Raw genomic sequence first — 23,633 nt, 5'->3', positions numbered from 1 at the left:
TCAGGGCTGCATTACCCTGTGTTAAAACCTTCTGGGGGCACATGCCAGAAGCAAAAGCAAGTGGTGCAATGGATGTGACTTTATACAATAGGCCACTGCGTGGTCACACACGCATATCTGTTCATATACACCAAGAAGATAATCAAGAGGCATTGTGATCTTTCAAGGTCACATTCTAGTCAATCGAAAGCATTCACGGAGGGCACAGAGCAGGGCTGACAAGGAGCATGGCCCAGAGAGCGACTCAGTGGCCTCGCCTCCAGCCTCCAGGGTCTCATGGAGTACAGCTGAGATGTCATGATAGCCAGTCCTAGCCCAACATGGCCGCATGTTTGTTTTGAAGCGGGGGGAAAACCATCTCAGTTGCAAAGACAAAGGACGCGACATTAAATTCTGGTTGCGATTTCTTTTATTGACTATCAAAGAAGCAAGAAAGCATTCCTTTAGACTAATCTATGCAGACAAGAAGCCAAAGTGTACCATGTTGTATCCTGACAGCCCTGAACCCTCGATTCCAGGCAGCTTCCTCCCAGTCCTGCCATTGTATGAGTGGGACATCAGCTTTAACAGAGTGATTTGGGGCCAATTCTTGCATTAAACTAACACAGGGATGGATAATTCATGCCCAATAATCCCAAACATTCTAGCTGGGTCTTACAGCATCTAGAGGGCCACAGGTCCCTCATCCTATCCCTTGAGCTCATCCGAGGACTAGACAGGAAGTGGGTGAGAATGAATATTTTGCTACTTGGCCGGGATGAGGGTGAACATGTCTCTTTCAAAGGAGCAGCAATGGTACATTAACTAAAAAGCAAAGCGGCTCAATGATTCTCATTCCCAGATGCCCACAATTAAGCCTGACACCGTCCCTGCCCAACTAGTGACCCATCAAGCTAAATACAGCCAATCAGCCACTTCTTCTTGGCAATTGCTTGCACACACACCTGCCAGAGTTAGTGGGAAACAAACCAAAGCCAGATGTTTTCCAGCTCCTGTGAGCCACCCACCCTCTTCTCTCTGGGTCACAATCCTTTATACGTCAGCCTTTTTTTTTTATCTAGAAGGGTTTTGGTTTCGTTGGGGAGACTTTAGTGCTTTGGGGACCATGGAGAAGGGAACTGCAATGCTCTGCGCTGTTGCTGAGGCCAAGGTCGGAAGGGCTGCCTGGCCAAAGAATCGATCGGCCCCTGGGAAGCTGGACTCTGTGTCGGCTCACAGCTCCCTTCTCTCTCCGACGTCTGAGGTGCCGTCTCCTCTTGAGGGAAAATGGCCTGCTCTGGTGTCAGAGGCCGGCATTCATGAGGGCAATATTGGATCTGCCCAGAGTTTTGAGGTTTCCCCTCCTCTGAGTGAGGCTGATGCCTTGCTGATGAAGACTGACATTTCCAACGGCCAGTTGTGGCCCTCTCTGGAGCCTCTGTCTCCTGACTGCTTGATTCTTGCTCTTGTTCACAAGGATTTGTTTCCTCCTGAGGGGAAATGCCCCGCTCTGATTCTGAAGACTGACGTTCACGGTGATCTTTGCTCTGCCTTGGTTTTTGAGACTTCTGTTCCTCTGGGCAGGTCTGGCTTTGTTCTGATGTTGAAGACTGGCATGTGTGACCACCAGATGAAGCCTTCCTTGGAGTCTCCACCGACTCACAGCTTGCTTCTCTCTTGGACACCTGAGGTTTCATCTCCTCCTTAGGAGAAAGAGCTTGTTCTTGCACCAGAGGCTGAGATTCTTGACAGCGATGTTGGCTCTGCCCTGGCTTTTTTGGCTTCTGCTCTTCTACACGGGGTTGACATTGTTCTGATGGCCGACTTCTAGATGTGGCCTTCTCTGGAGCTTCTGGTGGCTCACAGCTGGCTTCTCTCTCCTGTGTCTGAGACATCTCTTGAGCAGAGGGGACCTGCTTTGGTGTCCGAGGCTGGCATGCATGACTGCGATGTTGAGGCTTACTTTCCTCTGGACAGGGCTGACGTCTTCTTAAAGATGGACATTCGCAACGGGCAGTTGTGGCCTTCTCTGAACCTTCTGCTTCCTCTCTCTCCTGTTTCTGAGATGTTGTCCTCTCCTGAGGGAAAGGGCCCTCCTCTGGTGTCAGAGGTGAACATTCATGACTGCGATATTGACTCTGCCCTGGCTTTTGAGGCTTACTCTCCTCCGGACAAGGTTCATGTTGTCTTCTTGTCAAACGTTGACCTTCATGGCAGCCAGTTGTGGTCTGCTCGGTACTCTCTGTTGGCTCACCGCAGGCTTCTTTCTCTGATGTCTGAGGCTTTGTGTCCTCTTGAGGAGAAACAACTTGTTCTGGTGTCAGAGTCTGACATTCATGGCGGCGGTAATGGCTCTTTCCAGAGCGCTGAGGCTCCTGAACGTCTTGATGTGGTTGATGTCGTACTGTGGTCAAAGGCTGACGTTCATGACAGCCAGTTGTGGCCTCCTCTGGGGAATGAGACTCTTGCTCTTCTTGGCCAGTCAAGGCCTGCTCATGACCTTGAGACTGACATTCCTGTTGGTGAGTTGATTGCTTTCCACGTGTCAGAATCCCACCATCTGGCTTGCAACTCTGAGCCTGTTCCGGTTCTTGAACTTCCTGTGTTGGCTGTTGGCAAGAATCATTCTTTGCTTCCTGATACCCTTCTACAAGTCTACGAACGGCACCTTTCCCCCGTGTCTGAGGCTTACATTCCTGTTGCTGCTTTGACCGCTCTCCTCTCTGAGGTTCCTGCTCTTGACAACGGGTTGAATGTTGCTCAGACGTTGACGTTCTTTCTTTCCCACAGCCCAATGAAGGCTGTTTCTCCTGACGATCTCGGCAGGACTGGGAAGTTGATTTCTGTTCTGGTGCTTGAGGTTCCTCAACCCCCCTTTGGGCTGGTCTTTGAACCGCTTTCTGTGATTCTTGCCACTTGGGCTTCACTACATCCTGTTCCCTCTTCAGTGGCTCTTGGGTCTGTCTCGGAGCTTCCTTTTGGTGGGAAGTAGGTTGCTGAGCTGCCTGCTCTTGCTCCTGTGGCTCCCTGTAGCCCTGTTCCTCCATCTGACATGGCTGGGATGGTTTTTGGACTGTGCTCTGTTGAGTTCCTTGAGTCTGGCATTCATCTGGTGTGACAGGTTCCTGGCAGCTTTGTCTGCTTATCTGCTCAGCTACGATTTGGGGTTTCCGCTGCGAGGGCTTGGAGCGATGCTGCACTTCTCTCTGAGAACCTTGGCAAGATGGCTCCTTCTCTGCTCTTTGGCCTTCCTCTCTCTCCCTCTGGGCTGGACACGTCCCCGATGGCTTCTGTGAAAGTCGGGAACCCCGTTCTTGTTTTAGGGGTTCTTTACTTTGTCTGTCAGACAGTGTCTCTGATTTAGGGGACTCCTGTTTCTCTTCTTGAGATGGGCACTGAGACTCAGGTTCAGAAACCTTCTCCGGTTCTTGGGCAGGTTGTTGAGTTGAGCCTTTGCTCAGCGCTGATGTCTCCTGTCTCCTTGCACTGTTCCCTCCCCTCCTGGACTGCCCTTCTGCTGTCACTCCACACTCGTGTTCCTTCTTATAGCAGGCCTTTGCCACTTTGAACACCAGGACGGTGAACTCCTCAAAGTCCACCTTGCCATCACAGTCTTTGTCAAGCAGCTGCAGCATGGTCTCAATTGTCTCGGGGTCCTGCGGGTTCTGAAAGGAAATGCACCAAGCTTGTTACTCACTTAGGAAGGCAGTATAATGCCATTATACTGAGTTGCGCCATTGGACCATCTACCGTATTTTTCGCTCCGTAAGACGCACATTTTTCCTCCTAAAAAGTATGGGCAAATGTGTGTGTGTCTTATGGAGTGAATGCAGGAGGGAGGCAGGCAGGAAAAGCCCCCAAGAGTCGCACACACGCTCCGCACACTCTTTAAAGGGAGCGCGGCTCTTGTGGGCTTTTCCCCAAGGAGGGAGAAGGGACTGATGGGCTGCCCTTCTCCCTCCTCGGGGAAAAGCCTGCAAGTGCCGCACACATGCTCCACATGGCTCGTGAAAGGGAGCATTGAGCAGAGCCTGGGATGCATACAGGCGCTCCCTTTAAAGAATATTTTTTTTCTTGCATTCTTCCTCTAAAAACTAGGTGCGTCTTATGGTCAGGTGCGTCTTATGGAGTGAAAAATACGGTATGTCCCTATTGCCCAGGCGATGCACATTCCTAGCCCGACCTGGAGATGCCCAGGGACTGAACCTGGGACCTTCTGCATGCAAAGTGGAAGGTGCAAAGGAGGTGCTCCTCCACACAGTTATGTCCCACCATCTCAAAAATAAGAATCCCAGTCCTCAAAGTTCTGACTAAAGGGCTGGTTTAAATAGGAACATACTGAGTCAGGCCATTGCTTCATCTAGCCCAGTACTGTCTGTGTTGACTGGCAGCAGATCTCCAGAGAGACAAGGTTCTCTCCCAACCCTACCTAGATGTGCCAGGGATATGAACCAGGGACTGTCTGCATGTGGAGCCGATGCTTTGTTGCTGAGCCATGGCCCTCTATTAAATAGGAACAGAGGAAGCTGCCTTATACAGAGGCCATTGGGTTCATCTAGCTCAGCATTGCCTACATTGACTGACAGCAGGATTGTCCAAAACATTGACCGGCAATGGATACTTCCCAGCCCTACCTAGAGATGCCATTGGGGGACTGAACCTGCGACCTTTTGCTTGCAAAGCAGAGGTTCTGCCACTGAACCACGACCCTTCTCCAAAGCTTCATTAGCCTTGGCCAGCATTGTTCCCTATCTCCTGGTCTACAAGGCCTCCTTCACTCCCTGGTCCTCCTTAACTTGAAGCCCATTCGCTTGACCTCCCCAATATCTTAAATCCACCCGCAGCATGCAAGTCTTCCACACTTGGTCTCTCTTCCTCTGGCCCCCGATCCTCCCATCCCATCCCATTGTCCAAGAAGACCAACGTAGACACTCACCACGATCACCTCGGCAAACTCCTTCTGGATGAGGCTCTTCAGCTCACCCTTGCTGAGCGTCGCACATTCCCCATCGTCCTTTGCATACTTGTTGAAAGCACCGATGATGCTGTGGATGTTCCCGAGGAGCTGAGACATCTCTTGGCAAGTTCAAGGGGGATCCTAAAATGAAAGAGCAAGGTGTTCACAACTGCGCTGCTCAAAAGCTTGCACTGGCTGCCCATATGGTACCAGGCCAGGTTCGGGTTTCTTGTATTCATTTGCAAAGCCCATAACAAATTGGGTCCAGGGTGCTTTAAGGACATCCTGATCACTGGAGTCTTCAGGGAAGTCAAAGTTAGGGCTTAGCCACACTTTCCTCCAGGCTTTCTAGGTAGGTCTCTGAGGGGAATAGGGGTGATCTCCTAACAACTTTCACCACCCTTAACAAACTACAGTTCCCATAATTCTTTTAGGGACAACATAATGGTTTAAAGCAGCACCAGGGTGCTTTAAATGTGCGGTATGAACGTGGTCTTAAAGCTGACTTTAATTGAGCAGTAAATTGTCGAAATAAATGAATAAATAATAATCTTCAAATAGCCAAAAGGCTGTCACAAGGGAGATGGAGCAAGCTGGTTTTATGCTGTTCCAGAAGGGAGGACACCTGAACAATGGATTCAAATTACGAGAAAGGAGGCTCTGACTAAACATTAGGAAGAACCTTCCAAGGGTAAGAGCTGTTTGAAGGTTGAACCGACTCCCTTGGAAGGTGGTGGACCGACCTCAACAGAGGCTGGATGGTCATCTATGAGGGATTCTTGAGTCGTGATTCCTGCATTGCAAAGATGAACCCTGGAGATCTTTTCCATCTCTATATTCTATGGTTCTAGAATAGTACAGAGAAGCACTAGCCTCAGATACAGCAAGACATGGTGTGGTGCTCAGCACTGGCCGACTGATTCCGAATGGGTCAAACAATCAATGAATCAATTCAATTTTTGGAGAGGGGTGCTCCTACTGGCTCCTCATTCCTTGCAACCATTCCAATCCCTTGCATTTGCTGAACTCACCTGTCCTTCACACAAGCAGCGGCACGTTAGACTCCAGGTCTCCGTTGGTGAGCAGGTTGGCAGCCGGAGATCATTATATAGGAGCCGCTTAATCACCGCCTTGCAGCGGGAGGCTCCCTCTCTTTGAACAGGCCTCTGATTCAGACCCTGGCAAAGTCCACAGGCACTTCCTTCACTCAGCAAGTCCCCGGCAGAGCTGACACTCACCTGTATTGGCTTTGCTGCACAGCTTCCGATGGTGTCCGACCCACCTGCCTTCGCACCCGCCCAGGAGTGACAGATCTTTATTTTTAAATTTTACACGCAAGTTCTATTTCTGACCTTTTGTAGCCTTTAGCGGGACACGGTCCTCTCGAATCCCGTTTGGCAAAAAACCTGTTGCGCAAGGGCGAGGCACGTCAAGCAGAGGTCCCTCATTGTCGCTGGCCCTGCAATTATGACTTTAGCGGCAGTGAAAGAAAATCCACGGGGGTGAGTGGATTTCCGGTGCGGTCTGTTATCGCCCCTCGTGTTTGTTTGGAGCTGCCTTCCACTCTGGTCTCCTCTGTACCACATATTTAAAGCACTACATAAGTGGACTAGGAAACCCAAATGCTTGTTTCTAATGTTATTGTACTACCAACCTTACTGTATGCTTGTGAAACATGGACCACTTATAAATGCCATCTCCAGCTCCTCGAAAGATTCCATCAACGGTGCCTCCAAAAATTGTTACACATCACTTGGGAAGACAGGTGCCAGTGCACTGGAAGAAGCAAAGATCACCAGTGTTGAAGCAATGATTCTTCAACATCAACTTCGTTGGACTGGTCATGTTGTGCGAATGCCTGATGATCATCTTCCAAAGCAACTACTCTATTCCGAACTTAAAAATGGAAAGCGTAATGCTGGTGGTCAACAAAAGAGGTTTAAAGACTCTCTCAAGGCAAATCTTAAAAAAGTAGTATAAACACCGACAACTGGGAAACACTGGCCTGCGAGCGCTCCAGTTGGAGAACAGCCTTTCCCAAAGGTGTCCTGGGATTTGAAGACACTTGAACTAAGAATGCGAGGGAGAAACGTGCTAAGAGGAAGGCATGCTTGGCAAATCCACACCATGATCAACTCCTGCCTGGGAACCAATGTCCCCACTGTGGAAGAACGTGTGGATCCAGAATTGGCCTCCACAGCCACTTACGGACTCACTGTTAAAACCGTGTTTATGGAAGTCAATCTTACTTGGCTATGAGGGATTGCCAAGGAAGAAGAAGACAAAGACACATTTAAAGCACTACATAAATGGGGTAGGAGAGCTGAAAATAATGGCAATATAGTTCACATCTGGCAACCAATGTGCCTCCTTTGGTTTCAGATAGTACATGGGTAGTACATACATTTATTGAATATTTGGGGGGAATATATGTGAAAACATGGGCAGCATTGAGATAAATTTAACAGAGTAAATAAGTTTTGATGGATTTGCTGGCAGGTCCAACGGGTCGATCGTGATCTACTGGTCGATTGCAGGGGTGCCCCAGGTTGATGGTGGGCATCTCCCCCCAAGAAGCTCAACAACTCTGGGCAAAGACAAGGGGTAGATCACTGCCAGTTTTATTATACTGGGAGTAGATCTCAGTGTGTATGGAGCTGGACGTGCCTGTAATAATGGAATACTGAATGGTTTAGTTCAGGCTTCCCCAAACTCGGCCCTCCAGATGTTTTGGGACTACAACTCCCATCATCCCTAACTAACAAAGAGAGGGAGAAGAACTTTTCCCTATTCACTTTCTCCAGGATCCTGGAAACTACAGTTTCTTGAGGACACTGAGAGTTGCTGGGAGGAGACTCCGACTGACTGCAGGCTCAGGAGCAGTGGAGTCGGTGGCAGGGTGGAAGCACACACAATCACACAATAGATGGGGCAGCGTTGGAATGAAATAAGGCCCCAACTTTATCAATTACAGATGGCATCTGCCAGGGACAAGGCAGGGCGAAGCGTCTTCACTTTGCCGTGTCCCTTTCACAAAGGCAAGGTGGCTGCAGTGGTTGGTTGGTTGGTTAGGTGGGTAGAGGGCTGAGTCGGCTTGGCCCAGTTGGGGGGGTGTCACATTTGTGGTGTCATCTCCCCCCCTTTTGGGCACAACTCAGCGCCTCTGCAAGAGGGGAGGATGCTGTTGTACTTACACCAGTGGCCAAAATTGTGGGAACCTTTTGGGGAAAGTGTATTTCTGAGGTTTGGTGGCTCACAACACCTGATTGGCTCTCTAAACTGGGGATCAGCAAACTGTTTCAGCCGTGGGCTGGTCCACCATCCCTCAGACCTTGTGGGGGGCCAGACTATATTTTGAAAGAAATAATGAACGAATTCCTATGCCCCACAAATAATCCAGAGATGCATTTCAAATAAAAGCACACTTTCTACTCATGTAAAAACACACTCATTCCCAGGCCGTCCATGGGCTGGATTGAGAAGGCGATTGGGCCGGATCCGGCCCCTGTGCCTTAGTTTGCCTACCCATGCTTTAAACACTCATGCTCATTGGCTACATTCAAATGAAGGAAAGCTATCAATCTAAGCAAGCTGTGCTTCCCTTTTTCTGGTTATTTGGCTATAACTTTTGACAGAATAAAGATAACTAAATGAACATTGTTGCATTACATTCTTCATTAAATTATGTTTCCATTGATGTATAATGTTATGGTATTACTCCAAAAGAAAGTGGTGTTATGAGCCGTCAAACCTCAGAAGTACACTTTCCCCAAAAGGTTTCCACAATTTTGGCCACTAGTGTAGGTCCTGCTTAAGGGCTCCATAGAAGATGCTGGACTAAATGGACCATTGGCTTGATCCAGCCAGCTATTCTTACCTTCTTAAGAGTAATTTCATTTCCAGTTTTGCTTTAAAGCAGTGTCACCCAGTGGCCGATTCAGAATATGACAGGGGAGGAAAGTTGGCTCAGAACCATTGAATTCAAAGGAAGAGAAATGGACTGGTGAATTCGAAGGATATTGAGAGATGTGATTAGAAGAATGATGCGAGATTGTAAAAAAATAATAATTCACTTTTAACACTTTTTCTTGCATTCTTTCCCACATTTACTAATGCATAGCTCTCGGAATAAAAAACACCCAGACGTCTTTGTAAAATTATATAGGTTTTTTTTTTTTTTTAAAAAAAGTTCCATTAGGGATGGGGAACTTGCAGATATCTTTCGACTCTAACTCAGCCTTCTTGATGGTCCAGCTCTCACTTCCATACATCACTACTGGGAAAACCATAGCTTGAACTATACGGACCTTTGTTGGCAAGGAGAAATGTCGGAGCGTATGTAAACCTTCTGGCTGTGTTCTCTTTCCCCTGCCAGAAGCAGGATATCCCAGAATTATCCTGGAAATCACAAATGGGGAGTGTTGCTGTTGCTCCCAGGTCCTGCTTTGGGGCTCCCCCCCCCGAGGCCTCTGGTTGCCCACTGCGAGAAGAGGATGCTGGACTAGGTAAGCCATTGTCCTGACCCAGCAGGTTCCTATTCGGTTATCTTCTCAACAACAACCCTGTGAGAAAGGTTAGTGAGATCTTCATAGCCGAACGGGGGGATTTGAACCCTAGTTTGCCAGGTCCTAGGGACGCGGGTGGCGCTGTGGGTTAAACCACAGAGCCTAGGACTTGCTGATCAGAAGGCCATCGGTTCGAATCCCTGCGACGGGAGGAGCTCCCGTTGCTCGGTCCCTGCTCCTGCCAGCCTAGCTCCTGCCAGCCTAGCAGTTCGAAAGCACATCAGAGTGCAAGTAGATAAAGAGGTACCACTCCGGCGGGAAGGTAAACGGCGTTTCCGTGCGCTGCTCTGGTTTGTCAGAAGCGGCTTAGTCATGCTGGCCACATGACCCGGAAGCTGTACGCCGGCTCCCTCAGCCAATAAAGCGAGATGAGCACCGCAACCCCAGAGTCAGTCATGACTGGACCTAATTGTTAGGGGTCCCTTTACCTTTACCTTTACTTGCCAGGTCCTAGCCCACTCCAATTAGGACACAGTTGGATGTTGCCCAGTGAGAGAGATCACAATGGCGTCATCTTGAATATAAATGCAATTAAATCACCGCTCTAATAACAGTGGCCATCAACAAATCTTATGCCGGTGAATTCTGCATGTTCCTAAAGTGGGAGAGGCCATTAAGTCACAGCTCTTTAGTCACCTTTGTCTAGGCATCATGGCGTCTTTAGGCATTTCAAAGTTTTCTTTAAACGTTCTGCAGAGATGTGAAGGCTCCTACGCTTGGCCTAGTCACTGAAGGTGCTCCAAAAACAGAACATCCCGGTTAAGTTTAGATGCCAGCTTGGTCATTCGCTGCAAACAACAACTGACAACCTGGATAAGAATGTCTTTCCTGCTCCCCAAACGACAAATCTGCGACAGCATGGCAAATCTTTAAAACATCCAGAAGCTCATCATGATGGCCTCATTGCCCTGCCCCAAGAAAAGCCACAAAATACTGTTTAAAAATTGGTATTTGAGTTTGATTTTTTCCTCTTCCCTCCCTGTGCCTTTCCCCTTGTGTGCTGTGGTTGTGGTTTTTTTTTTTTAAAGATTGTAAGCACGCAGGCAGGGGCTGACTTGTTTTAATTGATTGCCCGCAAATCACTCATGGAGCCTTTTTGACTGAAAAGCAAGATACCAATGTTCTCAGTCAATAAATAAAACATGGGGAGCTGTTTTGATCCATATCGATACCCTTCCCTGAAAGGAGATGTGCACGGTAAACAGCTTGGGGAACCACCAACTTTTGGGTGCAGACGTGGCCCTCTAGGAAATCTCCAGGTTCTTTGTGTGCTCAAGTAACTCTGTTTGATCCCTGGCATCTTCAGGCAGGGCTGAGCAAGGCTCCTTCTTGGAAACCCTGGAGAGCTGCTGCCAGCCAGTGTCTACAATACTGGGTTAGATGGACAAATAGTCTGATTCAGTAGAAAGCAGCTTCCCATGTTACGTTGTTGAATTGTTACGATACCTGCTTGCTTTCCTGGATAGAAGGAGGCAGAGGGGTCTCTCTGTGTGTAAAACCCTAAGGCCTGTATCTTAGACCCATTAAAATGAATCCACATTGCTAACCTAGGTGACATTTTCATCCCCCCAAAAGTTTTTGATTTGAGTTCCTACTGAAATGAGGCTGCATTTTAATGTTGTATTTTAATCTTGTTTTTAAGTTGTATTTCAATCAATTGTTTTATACCTGGTGTTAGCTGCCCTGAGCCCAGTCTTGGCTGGAGAGGGTGGGGTATAAAAATATTATTATTATTATTATTATTATTATTATTATTATTATTATTATTAACCTGGGTCTACAGATTTCAGTGGGTCTATACTACCCTATGAATTTGGGTTGCTGGGATTTTGCAGAATCGCACTTGTGGCCCCACCCAACTTTTTCATTCGGCCCCACCCATCACTGACCCATGCCCCCTGGGAAGCTGAATAGGTTTCCCCAAGCCTGACATGGCATGACATCAAATGTATTAGAGTCAGCTGACAGTCACAGAGGGTCCAATTGTGCTATTCATGTCAGCGGTACAGTGGTACCTCTGCTTGCGAACAGGATCCGTTCCAGAGGCCTGTTCACAACCTGAAAGGAACGCAACCATTGTCTGCGTGTGTGCGGGTCATGATTTGCCGCTTCTGCGCATGATGTCATTCTGCGCATCTGTGCATGCGCCAGCAGTGAAACCCGGAAGGAACCCTTTCTGGTACTTCTGGGTCGCCGCGGGACGCATCCTGAATATGCTCAACCTAAAGCAAACGTAACATGAGGTATGACTGTATCTCATTCCGAAATTAAAAATGGAAAGCGTAATGCTGGTGGTCAACAAAAGAGGTTTAAAGACTCTCTCAACGCAAATCTTAAAAAAAGTAGTATAAACACCGACAACTGGGAAACACTGGCCTGTGAGCGCTCCAGTTGGAGAACAGCCTTTACCAAAGGTGTCATGGGCTTTGAAGACACTCGAACTCAGAACACAAGGGAGAAACATGCTAAGAGGAAGGCATGCTTGGCAAATCCACACCGTGATCAACTCCCGCCCGGAAACTAATGTCCCCACTGTGGAAGGACGTGGGGATCCAGAATTGGCCTCCACAGTCACTTATGGTCTCACTGTTAAAACTGTGTTTATGGAAGACAATTTTACTTGGCTATGAGGAATCACCAGAGAAGAAGATTATCTCATCCTTTAAAAAGTCATGGCCTCTTCCCAGAGAATCCTGGGAAACTGTATTAGGAGCCCCCCCCCATTAGGAGACTCCCCCCTTTTCTCCTCACAGAGCTATAATTCCCAGAGTTCCCTGCAAAGAAAGAAATGATTGTTAAATCACTCTTTGATTTATAGCTTTGGGAGAAGAATAAAGGGGTCTCCTAATTACGCTCAACAAACTACAGCTCCCAGAATTCTTTGGGGGAAGCCATTGCTGTTTCAAGTGATATCACAGTGGTTTAAAGTGATTTCATGGTGTGGAAGTGGATTTCTCGGTCCGTCTGCAGATCTGTGTTCAGACACTAGAGGCCTCTCTCTGCTCAGGGGAGGAAAGCCCTGGGGACAGTGGACAGAAAACAGACACTGCAGCAAATGAACCAAGACTCACCCACACTATCTCAAAAGCTGCCTTGCTTTTCAGTTGCTCCATCATGTCCGCCCCCCCCCCCAGATGAACCATATGCCGTTTCTACTGACTGGCTGACATGCTGATTTATGTACGGGAAAAATCCAGCTTTCCACTAACCAGCAGTAATGCCCAGCAAGGTCAGAACTGATCAGGGACAGGATAGTGCATTTGCTAGAGTCTGAGACTGTTAATCTAAGGGTCGTGGGTTTGAGCCATGAGAGATCGCCAAAGAAGAAGAAGGTCACTTTGTGGTTCACCTCAGGTGCCAAGATGTCTTTGGCCAACCCCAGAACCGATTACATGGTGATTTGCTAGGCAGCATGTGGGTGGCACTGTGGGTTAAACCACAGAGCCTAGGACTTGCCGATCAGAAGGTTGGTGGTTCGAATCCCCGCGACGGGGTGAGCTCCCGTTGCTCGGTCCCTGCTCCTGCCAACCCAGCAGTTGGAAGCACGTCAGTGCAAGTAGATAAATAGGTACGACTCCGGCGGGAAGGTAAACGGCGTTTCCGTGTGCTGCTCTGGTTCGCCAGAAGCGGCTCAGTCCTGCTGGCCACAAGACCCAGAAGCTGTACGCCGGCTCCCTCGGCCGATAAAGCGAGATGAGCGCCGCAACCCCAGAGTCGGCCACCACTGGACCTAATGATCAGGGGTCCTTTTACCTTTATGCATTTAATATATAATGGTTCCATGCCCTCCAATATTTCTCTGATAGTGACGTCCTATTTAACAACAACAACAGCAACAACTTTATCATTTATATGCTGCCTACTTGACCGGGTTACCCCAGCAACTCTGGGCGGCTTCCAACATATATAAAAGCATAATAAAACACCAAACTTTTTTTTTTATAAAAAACTTCCCTATACAGGGCTACCGTCAGATTTCGCCTTGGGTCAGGGGTCGCATAACTCCATACCCTTCAACATTTCTCTGATGAAAATAAGAACATCCTAGGGAAGAGCGTGAAAAATCAGAAACCGGCTTCTGTAAATCCGGGACTGTCCCTGGAAAATAGGGACACTTGGAGGGTCTGTCATTCTTCCGTTGCCTCGGTTTTTTGCCCCTTTCGAAACCCCACCTATTTGTCATTATGCATGTCTACATTGCAAGGTATGGAAGTATACAGAAATCAACATTACTTTCCATCTCACTGTAGGTTTTGTTTCATTTTGAAAAACAAAAAATTGTTTTATGGTTTACTGTTGTTTATTATATTAGATATATGTGGGGGTACCAAAATCCTTTGAGTGCTTAGGGCTTCTAGAGTTCTTAATCTGGCCCTGGTGGAACCAGAACCAGTGATAGGTGGAGCCTTATCCACCAGGTTGCCCCACAAGGGGCAACCTGGTGGATAAGGAGGAGGAGGAGGAGGATGAAACCCCTTGGACCGGTTTTTAAGAAGGGAGGTGAGCAGGAAGGGGGTTGGCTGAAGACAGAGGAAGGATGTTGGGGCAAAAGGTAAAGGACCGCTGGACAGTTAAGTCCAGTCAAAGGCGACTATGGGGTTGCGGCACTCATCTCGCGTTCAGGCTGAGGGAGCTGGCATTTGTCCACAGACCATACCTGTCAACTTTTCCCTTTTCTTGCGAGGAATCCTATCCAGAATAAGGGAATTACCCTTAAAAAAAAGGGAAACGTTGATAGCTATGCCACAGACAGCTTTCTGGATCATGTGGCCAGCAGGCACAACAGAACACCATGACAGAAACCAGAGTGCACGGAAATGCTGTTTACCTTCCTGCTGGAGTGGTACCTATTTATCTACTTGCACTTCGACGTGCTTTTGAACTGCTAGATTGGCAGGAGCTGGGACCAAGCGACGGGAGCTCACCCCGTCACGGGGATTCGAACCGCCAACCTTCCAATTGGCAAGCCCAAGAGGCTCAGTGGTTTAGACCACAGTGCCACCCGCGCCACCCCATTCACTCAAATGGACCAGCCCCCCTATTGGTTATAGCAGGATATGAATTTAAAACAAAACAGAAGGAAATATTACATAATTGGTGGTTCGTGCATTGCTGGAGCACCCTGACTTCTATTTGGCAAGTCTTGTTTAGCCAGGTGCTGTCGGAGGAAAAGCAGCAGTAAATCAAATCAGTTTGCTGGCAGGGAAATGACTTCGGTAAATCTGAAGTGGCAGGTGGAAATTTAGATTGCTGGGCAGGACAAGCCAGCTGAGCTGGAAATAAAAATAAATAAAAGATAGCTCCTTAATATATATATATATATATGGTAGAAACAGTGTCATAAGAAAATGAGAGAGCAACCTTTCAGGATCAGTCCAGTATTCTTTTCTCCCAACAATGGCCAGCAAAAGCACAAAACCTTCGGGTCCCATGTCACATAGTTTTAGAGGTAGACTGCCCTCGAACATGGAAGTTCTATCACTATCATGGTGAGCCAGGTTTTTGCATTTTGTGCAGACAGGCCTCTGAAACTGCTTAAACTTCCTTGATTCGCCAGGCATTTTAAGGCTTCTTTTGTTCTAGGGGCTATGTGCCGCCACGCTCCGCTCAACAACCCCTCTGCCATTCTGCCCTGCGCATTCACTCTGCCAAGGGTCTGGGAGAATATCATGCGAATATCCAAGAACAAGAAGAAGGTCTAGCAGGCTTGCGTTTTGAGCAATCCCATCTCTTGCGGGGGCTCAATTAGTGCCAGCGCCTTCTTTCAAGAGCTTGGGTGTAACCTTCGATGCCTCCCTTTCCATGGAGGCGCAAGTTGCAGACACAGCAAAGGTGGCATTTTTCCATCTCCGCCGTATTAAGCAGTTGGTCCCTTACCTTGCTCGCCCTTATCTGGCCACAGTGATCCATGCAATGGTCACTTCCAGGCTTGATTATTGTAACTCGCTCTATGCAGGGCTGCCCTTGAAGCTGACCCAGAAACTCTAGCGGGTGCAGGGTTTCTTTCTCGCGGCGGCGAGGTTCCTTACGGGGTCCCTGCCACGGGAGCATATTCATCCAGTGCTTTACCAACTGCACTGGCTCCTGGTGGAGTACAGGGTCAGGTTTAAGGTGCTGGTTTGACCTTTAAAGGACCCACGTACCTACGGGACCGCCTCCCCTGGTATGCCCCACGGAGGACCTTAAGGTCCACAAATGGCAACACTTTGGAGGTCCCAGGTTGCAAGGTGGTTAGATTGGTCTCAACTAGGGCCAGGGCCTTTTCAGTACTGGCCCCGACTTGTGGAATGCTCTTGTCACAAGAGACTAGGGCCCTGTGGGACTTGACATCTTTCTGCAGGGCCTGCAAGACAGAGCTGTTCCTCCTGGCCTTTGGTCTGGACTCAGTCTGACCCTTATGTTTCCCTCTTATGGTTTTGATCTATGAGCTACTTTTAAAATGAACAGGAACAGCTGAGAGGCAGGAAAAAGGGAGATCCCCGGCTGTGCCTCTGTTAAATAGGGCAGGCCACACCCCCAGAGCCAGCCGATTGGCTGGCCAGGGGGGTGACGCGGCCGGGGATTCTCCCAATCACACGGGGGCTGGGAGCGTGAAGCCCGCAACCCCACCTCCTCTGCAGGGCGGAAGTGGCTTTGCAGAAGATTAAGTGCTAGTCTTACATCTGCTCAATGACGAAAGGTAATGGGGGAAATCCATCCAATAAACATTAGATGATCGCCAGGGCTAGCTGGCTAAATTAGTCCTATTTGGGCCAGCGAGGAGACCAGGGGAGAATTAGCTGTGGGGTCCCAGAGCGGGAAGTTTTCATAAAAAGGGAAGGAAGGGGAAGAAAAGATCAGGCTAAGTTCAAACTGAAAGCCAGGCGGAATAGCTCTGTCTTACAGGGGACGCAGGTGGCGCTGTGGGTTAAACCACAGAGCCTAGGGCTTGCTGATCAGAAGGCTGGCGGTTCGAATCCCTGTGACGGGGTGAGCTCCTGTTGCTCGGTCCCTGCTCCTGCCAACCTAGCAGTTCGAAAGCACGTCAAAGTGCAAGTAGATAAATAGGTACGACTCCGGCGGGAAGGTAAACGGCGTTTCTGTGCGCTGCTCTGGTTCACCAGAAGCGGCTTAGTCATGCTGGCCACATGACCCGGAAGCTGTACGCCGGCTCCCTCAGCCAATAAAGCGAGATGAGCACCGCAACCCCAGAGTCGGCCACGACTGGACCTAATGGTCAGGGGTCCCTTTACCTTTACCTTTACAGGTCCTACAGGAGGAAGTTCAATCCTGCAGGGCCCTGGTCTCATGGGACAGAGCATTCCACCAGCTCGGAGCCATCACCGAGAAGGCCCTGGCCCTGGTGGATGTCTGCAAAAATGTCACAAAGGCTGGCAACACCAGCTTTGCCATGTGGGAATCCCTTGCAGGCGGCCGCAGTGCCTGGAGGAAGACAGCGAGGTTGTGCGTCCACAGCAGTGACCAGTAGAGAGAGGAGCGCAGAGAGAAGAAATATCGCCGTGCATCTGCAGCAGCGCAAACGGGTGCCCCTACTTCTGCCCCAGCTGCAACACAGCATGTCTCTCTTATATCAGGCAATGCAACTTTCCAACAGTTTGACTTCACTCCTCTATTGTCTCCTGAGACAGACAGATGCAAAGGACAAACTAAGAACAGGGGAATTACCAGTAAACGTGGAGCCACATTTGCAAGAGACTGGTGGCGCTTATACAAATGTTTCATACTGCAAGAGAAAAGTCCCCAGGGCGTACTTATGTAGATCTGTTAAATGTTTGTTATCTCTTCTTTCTCATTTAAATACTGTATATCTGTATATTTTTTTTTGGGGGGGGGAGGAGTCCGCACATAGAAACTTCTCGACATTCTTGTTTCTGCTTTTGATCAGTTGGTTGGAGTCTAGTTTTTGGGATGTCCTTTTCCCTTTTGATAATTTTTTTGATGGGCCGTGCTTGTCGCTCAACTTGAGAAGATAATAAAAAGCATTTATTACTGAATATTATTGAATATGTATATTATTGAATATTGTATACCCAATGGATCAGCCGCCTGGGGGGTTTCACTGTTTGTGTTTGGGTGGTTGGTAAAAAATAAAATATCATATTTTTTTTAAAAAGACCCCCAAAAAGCATTTTTATTTTTTTCACAAAGTTCGCTCCCGAGACATCCTTGTTAGCAAAATTTGCATGATTCCCTTTGAAATGACAGCGATGGGCCAAGTCTTCTTACATCACCACAGCCCTTTGTTGACCAGCGACCAGAACGTTCCCTCCTCCTAAGGTGTGAACCCTATCAGCCGGTGCAGGTGCTCATTAAACCAGAAACAATTTAAATTACAGAGCAAGGCAGATCCATTGGTCCATTTAAACATCCGCTGTGAATCAGCATGTGGACAGGGAACCGAAAATAGCCTCCTGACAATGTTGTGGAGATAGACCTTCATCTAATAATGGCTTTTGAATTCCTGACTAATGATAGGGACGGCATTCTTAGGCGAGGCTTTCGGCTTAGAGGTGTCCCATGACCCTGTGTTCCTAAGCAGAGATCTATTTTAATTTTTTTCCTTCCCCTAATGCAATCTGTGCCTGCCAGGGTGCAATTATGCTGAAAGGAAGATGAGTAGATCCTGAACAGATAACTTGGCGCCAAGAGATCTTTTCTGAACTCGGATGGGCAGTGGGGAAAAGAAAACAGAGGATCCCTTCTCTGCCTTCAAAAGATTATTTGCTTGTTTAAGAGGAAGTGAGGTTGGTAAACGTAAGATGATAATAATAATAATAATAATAATAATAATAATAATAATAATAATAATATTTATACCCCGCCCATCTGGCTGGGTTTCCCCAGCCACTCTGGGCGGCTTCCAGCAGAATATTATAATACAATGATTCATCAAATATTAAAAACTTTCCTAAACAGGGCTGCCTTCAGTTGTCTTCTAAAAGTCCGATAATTGTTTATTTCTTTGACATCTAGTGGGAGGATGTTCCACAGGATTGGCGCCACCACCGAGAAGGCCCTCTGCCTGGTTCCCTGTAACTTTGCTTCTTGCAATGAGGGAACCGCCAGAAGGCCCTCAGAGCTGGACCTCCGTGTCCGGGCAGAACGATGGGGGTGGAGACGCTCCTTCAGGAATACTGGGCCAAGGCCGTTTAAGGCTTTCAAGGTCAGCACCAACACTTTGAATTGTGCTCGGAAACGTACTGGAAGCCAATGTAGGTCTTTCAGGACCTTTGGCTCTTCTGATATTCTTAAGCCACTTCCGCCCTGCAGAGGAGGTGGGGTTGCGGGCTGCATGCCCAGCCCCCGCACGATTGGGGGAATCCCCGGTCGTGTCATCCCCTGGCCAGCCAATCGGTTGGCTCTGGAGGTGTGGCCTACCCTATTCAACACAGGTGCAACTGGGGATCTCCCTCTTTTTCCGCCTACCAGCTGTTCCTGCTTTTTCCCACCCTCCCGCCCTATAAGGTTTTCATTCCTTGACCTTGCTATGGACCTTGGTTGGTCGCCGTTGAGGGGCCTGGTAGGAATTTTTCCACTTGGCAAATTGGCACCAGTCACTTGGTTTTCGCCTGTCTCATAGCAAATCGTCACAACTTTCTCTGTATTGTTGGTTAGGCATTGGTAATGTTTTGTAGATGGAAGAGGGGAGGAAGCGCCATCACCTGCTGTGATGGCCTGGGAATCCGATTCAGAGGCTGAACCGGAGGAATCCCAGCCTGCACAGGAGTCCCCGCCTCCAGGGCCGGCTGAACTGGGGCAGGGCCTTGATTCTGAAGCGCCTGCACCTGTGCCGGATCCTCAGGAGCAGGCACCAGGTGAATCCACTCTGGCTCCAGAGGTGGTTGAGGGCTCAGTGCCTGCAGGTGAGTCTCCCCCTGGGCCCAGTAACCCTTCAGCCTCTCCTGAACTGCAGAGGCTCAGGGCAGAGAGGCGAAGGGAACTGGTTTCTCCCAGGAGGAGTGCTCGCCTTAAGGCCAGGAGAGGCGGGTCTCCTGGGGGCCGGGGCCGCCCCCGGCCTCAGAGAAGATAAAGGCCAGTCAGCCCGGTCCCAGGTTGCGGGAGCAATGTCGTTGATGAGCTGTTTCGGCCAGCATGCAGTCCTGTTTCCCCCAGAGTTCCTGTCCTTGCCCGGCTTCCCGCTGTGGACCCCGCTTTGCCCGAGGATGACTGTCTGCCGACCCTCAACTCAGGTCCTGGACCTCGCCCCATGGTAACCTCCCCCCCTGGACCAGCACACCTGCCCCGCATATTGAAGGGTAGTCCAGCAAAGGATTCTGGGGGGCGTGGCCCTGTCTGAAGCCTGGGGAGGTGAGGGCCTAAGACACGCCCCCGAGCGGTGACGTAGGGGCTGTTCCTAGTTGATGTGCATCAGCAGGACTCCCCCTACTGGTGGTTAACCCTTCCCAGACTTCAAGCAGATGGGCTGAAGTCAGATATAGTCGGTTAGGACCAATGCCTAAGCCAATACCGCTCATCACCTGTAACCAATAAAGCTGTGGCCTTACTTAACCCATTAACCTTAATAATTGTGTCATGTGTCTTTATTTCCACTGGGGGGGGAACTCGCCACCCCTGCAACTCACACAGGGGTTATGTTGAAGGGATCACGCCTAATGCCAAAATTGCATATAGTCAAAATAAGATTGGGTGCAATGGTTGTGCCAACTTGAATAAAATATTGGGTGGGGGGCAGATAAGCCCCGCTCCACCCAATGGATCACATAACACACACACACACAGAGGATCTGAATGGCATTTTGAAATGAAATTTATTACGGTCCCAGACCAGCTTCACATACCATACGAAGCGCCCCTCAAATATTTTATTGGGGGGATTGACCCCTAGGAATTGGCTCCTATGGGTGGGTGTGATTCTTGAAGTCTTTCCCCCCCAGATGCCTGCCTTCTTTCTGTCCCCATTCTTATTTTATTTTTTATTTTTTTGCCGAGAGCAGAAAGGTGAATGCACACAAGTTAAATTGTGCATAAGCTGTGGGCTTCCTATACTTCCCTTTGTTAGAATTCCTGCTCTGTGATTGCAGTCATGGGATTGTTGTCTTTCTCATGACGATGTATGTTTTGACTCCACAGAGTGGGAAGTGACAGAGACAGGATGTTTTTATTCCTGTGTTCCGTGAAGTGGGACTATTCTCCTTTGTTCTTTTTCTCTTTCCTGTCTGATGCTAGAGAGAGAGGGAGCCATGTTGCAGTCTTCCGTGTGTGTTTATATGTAAATAAAATAGATTAGCCAAAATGCTGAGTTGCTGAGGTCTGTCACGCGAACTGTGCAAGCTCTGCAGATCCCTAAGTGTGCCGGTGTTGGCATCGGTCGCTGTGATGTTCGGGCTGAAGAAAGCTTTTGAAGCTCCCAAACGAACGACCAGGAGAGAGAGAACATGCCAGTAGGGCATGTGTCTCTGCCAGGGTCCTACTCGAGTGTAGGACAACCTCCTGACACCTTTTACCTGTCCCGAATCTTCCAACAAAGTCGGGGTTGTGTTACTTTGTTGGAAGAGTAACTTGGAGTAACTTCGGAGAAGGTAATGGGTCTTCTTTGTTCGACTATGCTCCTTTTCGTTCCATAAAGTGGTGGGGAACATCTGTGTCCCTCCAGATTGTTGGAATGCAGCTCCCATCAGCCCCTGCCAGGTCCTAGCACTACACTCTAACCACTACACAACACTACCTTCCTCTATGTTCAGTTCCAGATATACTGTTTTTTTACATCTGCTGTTATACTTCGTTGCATTTTATTAGAAATTAACTTACAAGGGGTGAAATAGGCACAGACTATTCAGTCCCTCTCTACCCAGATACCCAAATATTTTCATCTCTTCCCAGTCTGCCGATAACAATCAACACCTGCACAGTGCTGTTGTTACTGCTGCGTACATCATACCCGGGCGCTGAAGCAATACTTTGTGGTGAGAAGGAGTGTCAAAACAGCATGAATAACCTCCAGGGGAATGTTCCTCGCAGTATTCCTCACCCAGGAATCCTTGTGTGATTTTCCACTCATCAAACTTTCTTGCCTATGGAATTCTCCAGGGAGGTGGCGACTGAAAAGCTGGCCGTGAGGTTATTTCCGTCCCTAGGGAATTATCTCCCACAATGCATTGGGCAGCCAGTCTCCTGAGGCCAAATGCCTGGAGTCACACTGGCAGCACATACCATACAGTATTTGGCCAGGACTGTCAATAATAATAATAATAATAATAATAATAATACTTTTTATTTATTTATATCCCGCTCTCCCCAGCCGAAGCTGGGCTCAAAGCGGATAACAACAGTAAAAATAACACAGTTTACATAAAACGACAATCAATTAATTGAAATACACTCTAAAATCAATTCATTCTAAAATAAATTCCGAGTCAAATTAATGACAACCATTGGGCTAGAGTTCTGTGAGGATTACCAAAGGACAGGGTCAGACTGTGCCTTGGGCAAAGACCTGGTGGAACAGCTCCATCTTGCAGGCCCTGCAGAAAGATGTCAAGTCCTGCAAGGCCCTGGTCCTTTGGGACAGAGCGTTCCACCAGATTGGGGCCATGGCCGAAAAAGCCCTGGCTCTGGTTGAGGCCAGCCTAACCTCCCTGTGGCCTGGGACGTCCAAGATGTTTTTATTTGAAGACCGTAAGGTCCTCCGTGGGACATACCAGGAGAGGCGGTCCCACAGGTACGTGGGTCCTAGGCCGTATAGGGCCTTAAAGGTTAAAACCAGCACCTTAAACCTGATCCTGTACTCCACCGGGAGCCAGTGCAGCTGGTATAGCACCGGGTGAATGTGATCCCGCGGCAAAGACCCCTTGAGGAGTCTCGCTGTGGCATGCACTATTCTATTATTTTTTTAATTAGGAATTTCAACATAACAATTTATCAAAATTTATCAACATAACAATTTATCATCTTCCCCCCCATTTCCCCCCTCCCCACAAAACAAAACAAAAACAACAACTCAATAACCCCCCCCATCCCCAAAACCCACATTTTAAAAGGACACAGGAGATCATTCATTCATTCATTCATTATATGGGACACTAATTATCACAATTCACTGTGTAGCTTACAAACATAAAATGATAAAATACTATCTTAAAAACCTTAAAAAATATATATGACAGCATCAATATCCATATGACCAATGAGATAAAAGCATTTCTCAGCTATGACCAGCAGAGGGAACTGAATACCAGATCAAGAGAGAGAACTCTAAGCAAAGCTTGTGAAATTGTAGGGTTATGAGAATGCATTTTGGAATGCTTTTAAAAAAAATAAAAAATGAAGTCCAGGAAACCCAGTTTAAGGTATATACTCAGTGTATGCTCAGGAGCAATCTGTCAATATTTTCATTTTGTTTAAAATTGTGTAATTCTATCCGAGGTTTAGGGACGCAGGTGGCGCTGCGGGTTAAACCACAGAGCCTCTTGGACTTGCCGATCAGAAGGCCGGCGGTTCGAATCCCCGCGATGGGGTGAGCTCCCATTGTTCAGTCCCTGCTCCTGCCAACCTAGCAGTTTGAAAGCATGTCAAAGTGCAAGTAGATAAATAGGTACCGCTCTGGCGGGAAGGTAAACAGCGTTTCTGTGCGCTGCTCTGGTTTGCCAGAAGCGGCTTAATCATGCTGGCCACTTGACCCGGAAGCTGTACGCCGGCTCCCTCGGCCAGTAAAGCGAGATGAGCACCGCAGCCCCAGAGTCGGTCACGACCGGATCTAATGGTCAGGGGTCCCTTTACCTTTTTATCCGAGGTTTAAGGGCACAGAGAAGATTGCATCTCTGTGGCTCGACCAGGATGTGCAAGCAGAATTTGCAGGAAGGATGGAGACAGACAATGCCAAAGCTTTGCTGATCAAGCTTTTCTGCGCTTATGCATGGCCAACCATGAAGAAAAGATCATTTGGAATGAGAAGAGTTTTCATAGCACAGGGAAATCAGCACTGTGAGAATCGCAAGCCACGGCTTGCAGCAGAAGCAGTGCCAGAAGGAACATTAAAAGGAAACACTGCAAAGTTGTGTTGTGTTTTGTTTTTTTAAAAAAAGAAAGCTGCAAAATTTAAATTACATGTCGCAATAACTTAATCAGATGCCTGATTTTGCACCATGAACTGTGTTGCATCAACAATGTCAGAC

At 48.3% G+C, this 23,633-nt stretch overlaps 1 protein-coding gene across 1 annotated transcript; it reads right to left on the bottom strand.

The window, feature by feature from the left end:
* Positions 1-386: 386 nt before the first annotated feature.
* Positions 387-5,354, bottom strand: LOC309359171 (uncharacterized protein). Its single transcript, XM_081892643.1, has 2 exons — positions 4,916-5,354; positions 387-3,644 (listed from the first exon to the last, which is right to left on the bottom strand). Exons 1-2 carry the CDS (start codon positions 5,051-5,053, stop codon positions 1,089-1,091), a joined length of 2,694 nt encoding a protein of 897 aa, XP_081748769.1. The 5' UTR covers positions 5,054-5,354; the 3' UTR covers positions 387-1,088.
* Positions 5,355-23,633: the final 18,279 nt, after the last annotated feature.

Source organism: Podarcis melisellensis (genome assembly GCF_964234715.1).
Source record: "Podarcis melisellensis genome assembly, chromosome: 16".
Lineage (NCBI taxonomy): Eukaryota > Metazoa > Chordata > Lepidosauria > Squamata > Lacertidae > Podarcis > Podarcis melisellensis.
The sequence above is the reverse complement of the archived record's forward strand: the minus strand, read 5'-3'. Positions and strand labels throughout refer to the sequence as shown.

Excerpts from the sequence above, each read along its gene's own strand:
- LOC309359171 (XM_081892643.1), bottom strand. The coding sequence starts at position 5,053 with ATGTCTCAGCTCCTCGGGAACATCCACAGCATCATCGGTGCTTTCAAC. Across the intron at positions 3,645-4,915 it reads AGTTTGCCGAGGTGATCGTG|AACCCGCAGGACCCCGAGAC; the intron begins GTGAGTGTCTAC and ends ATTTCCTTTCAG.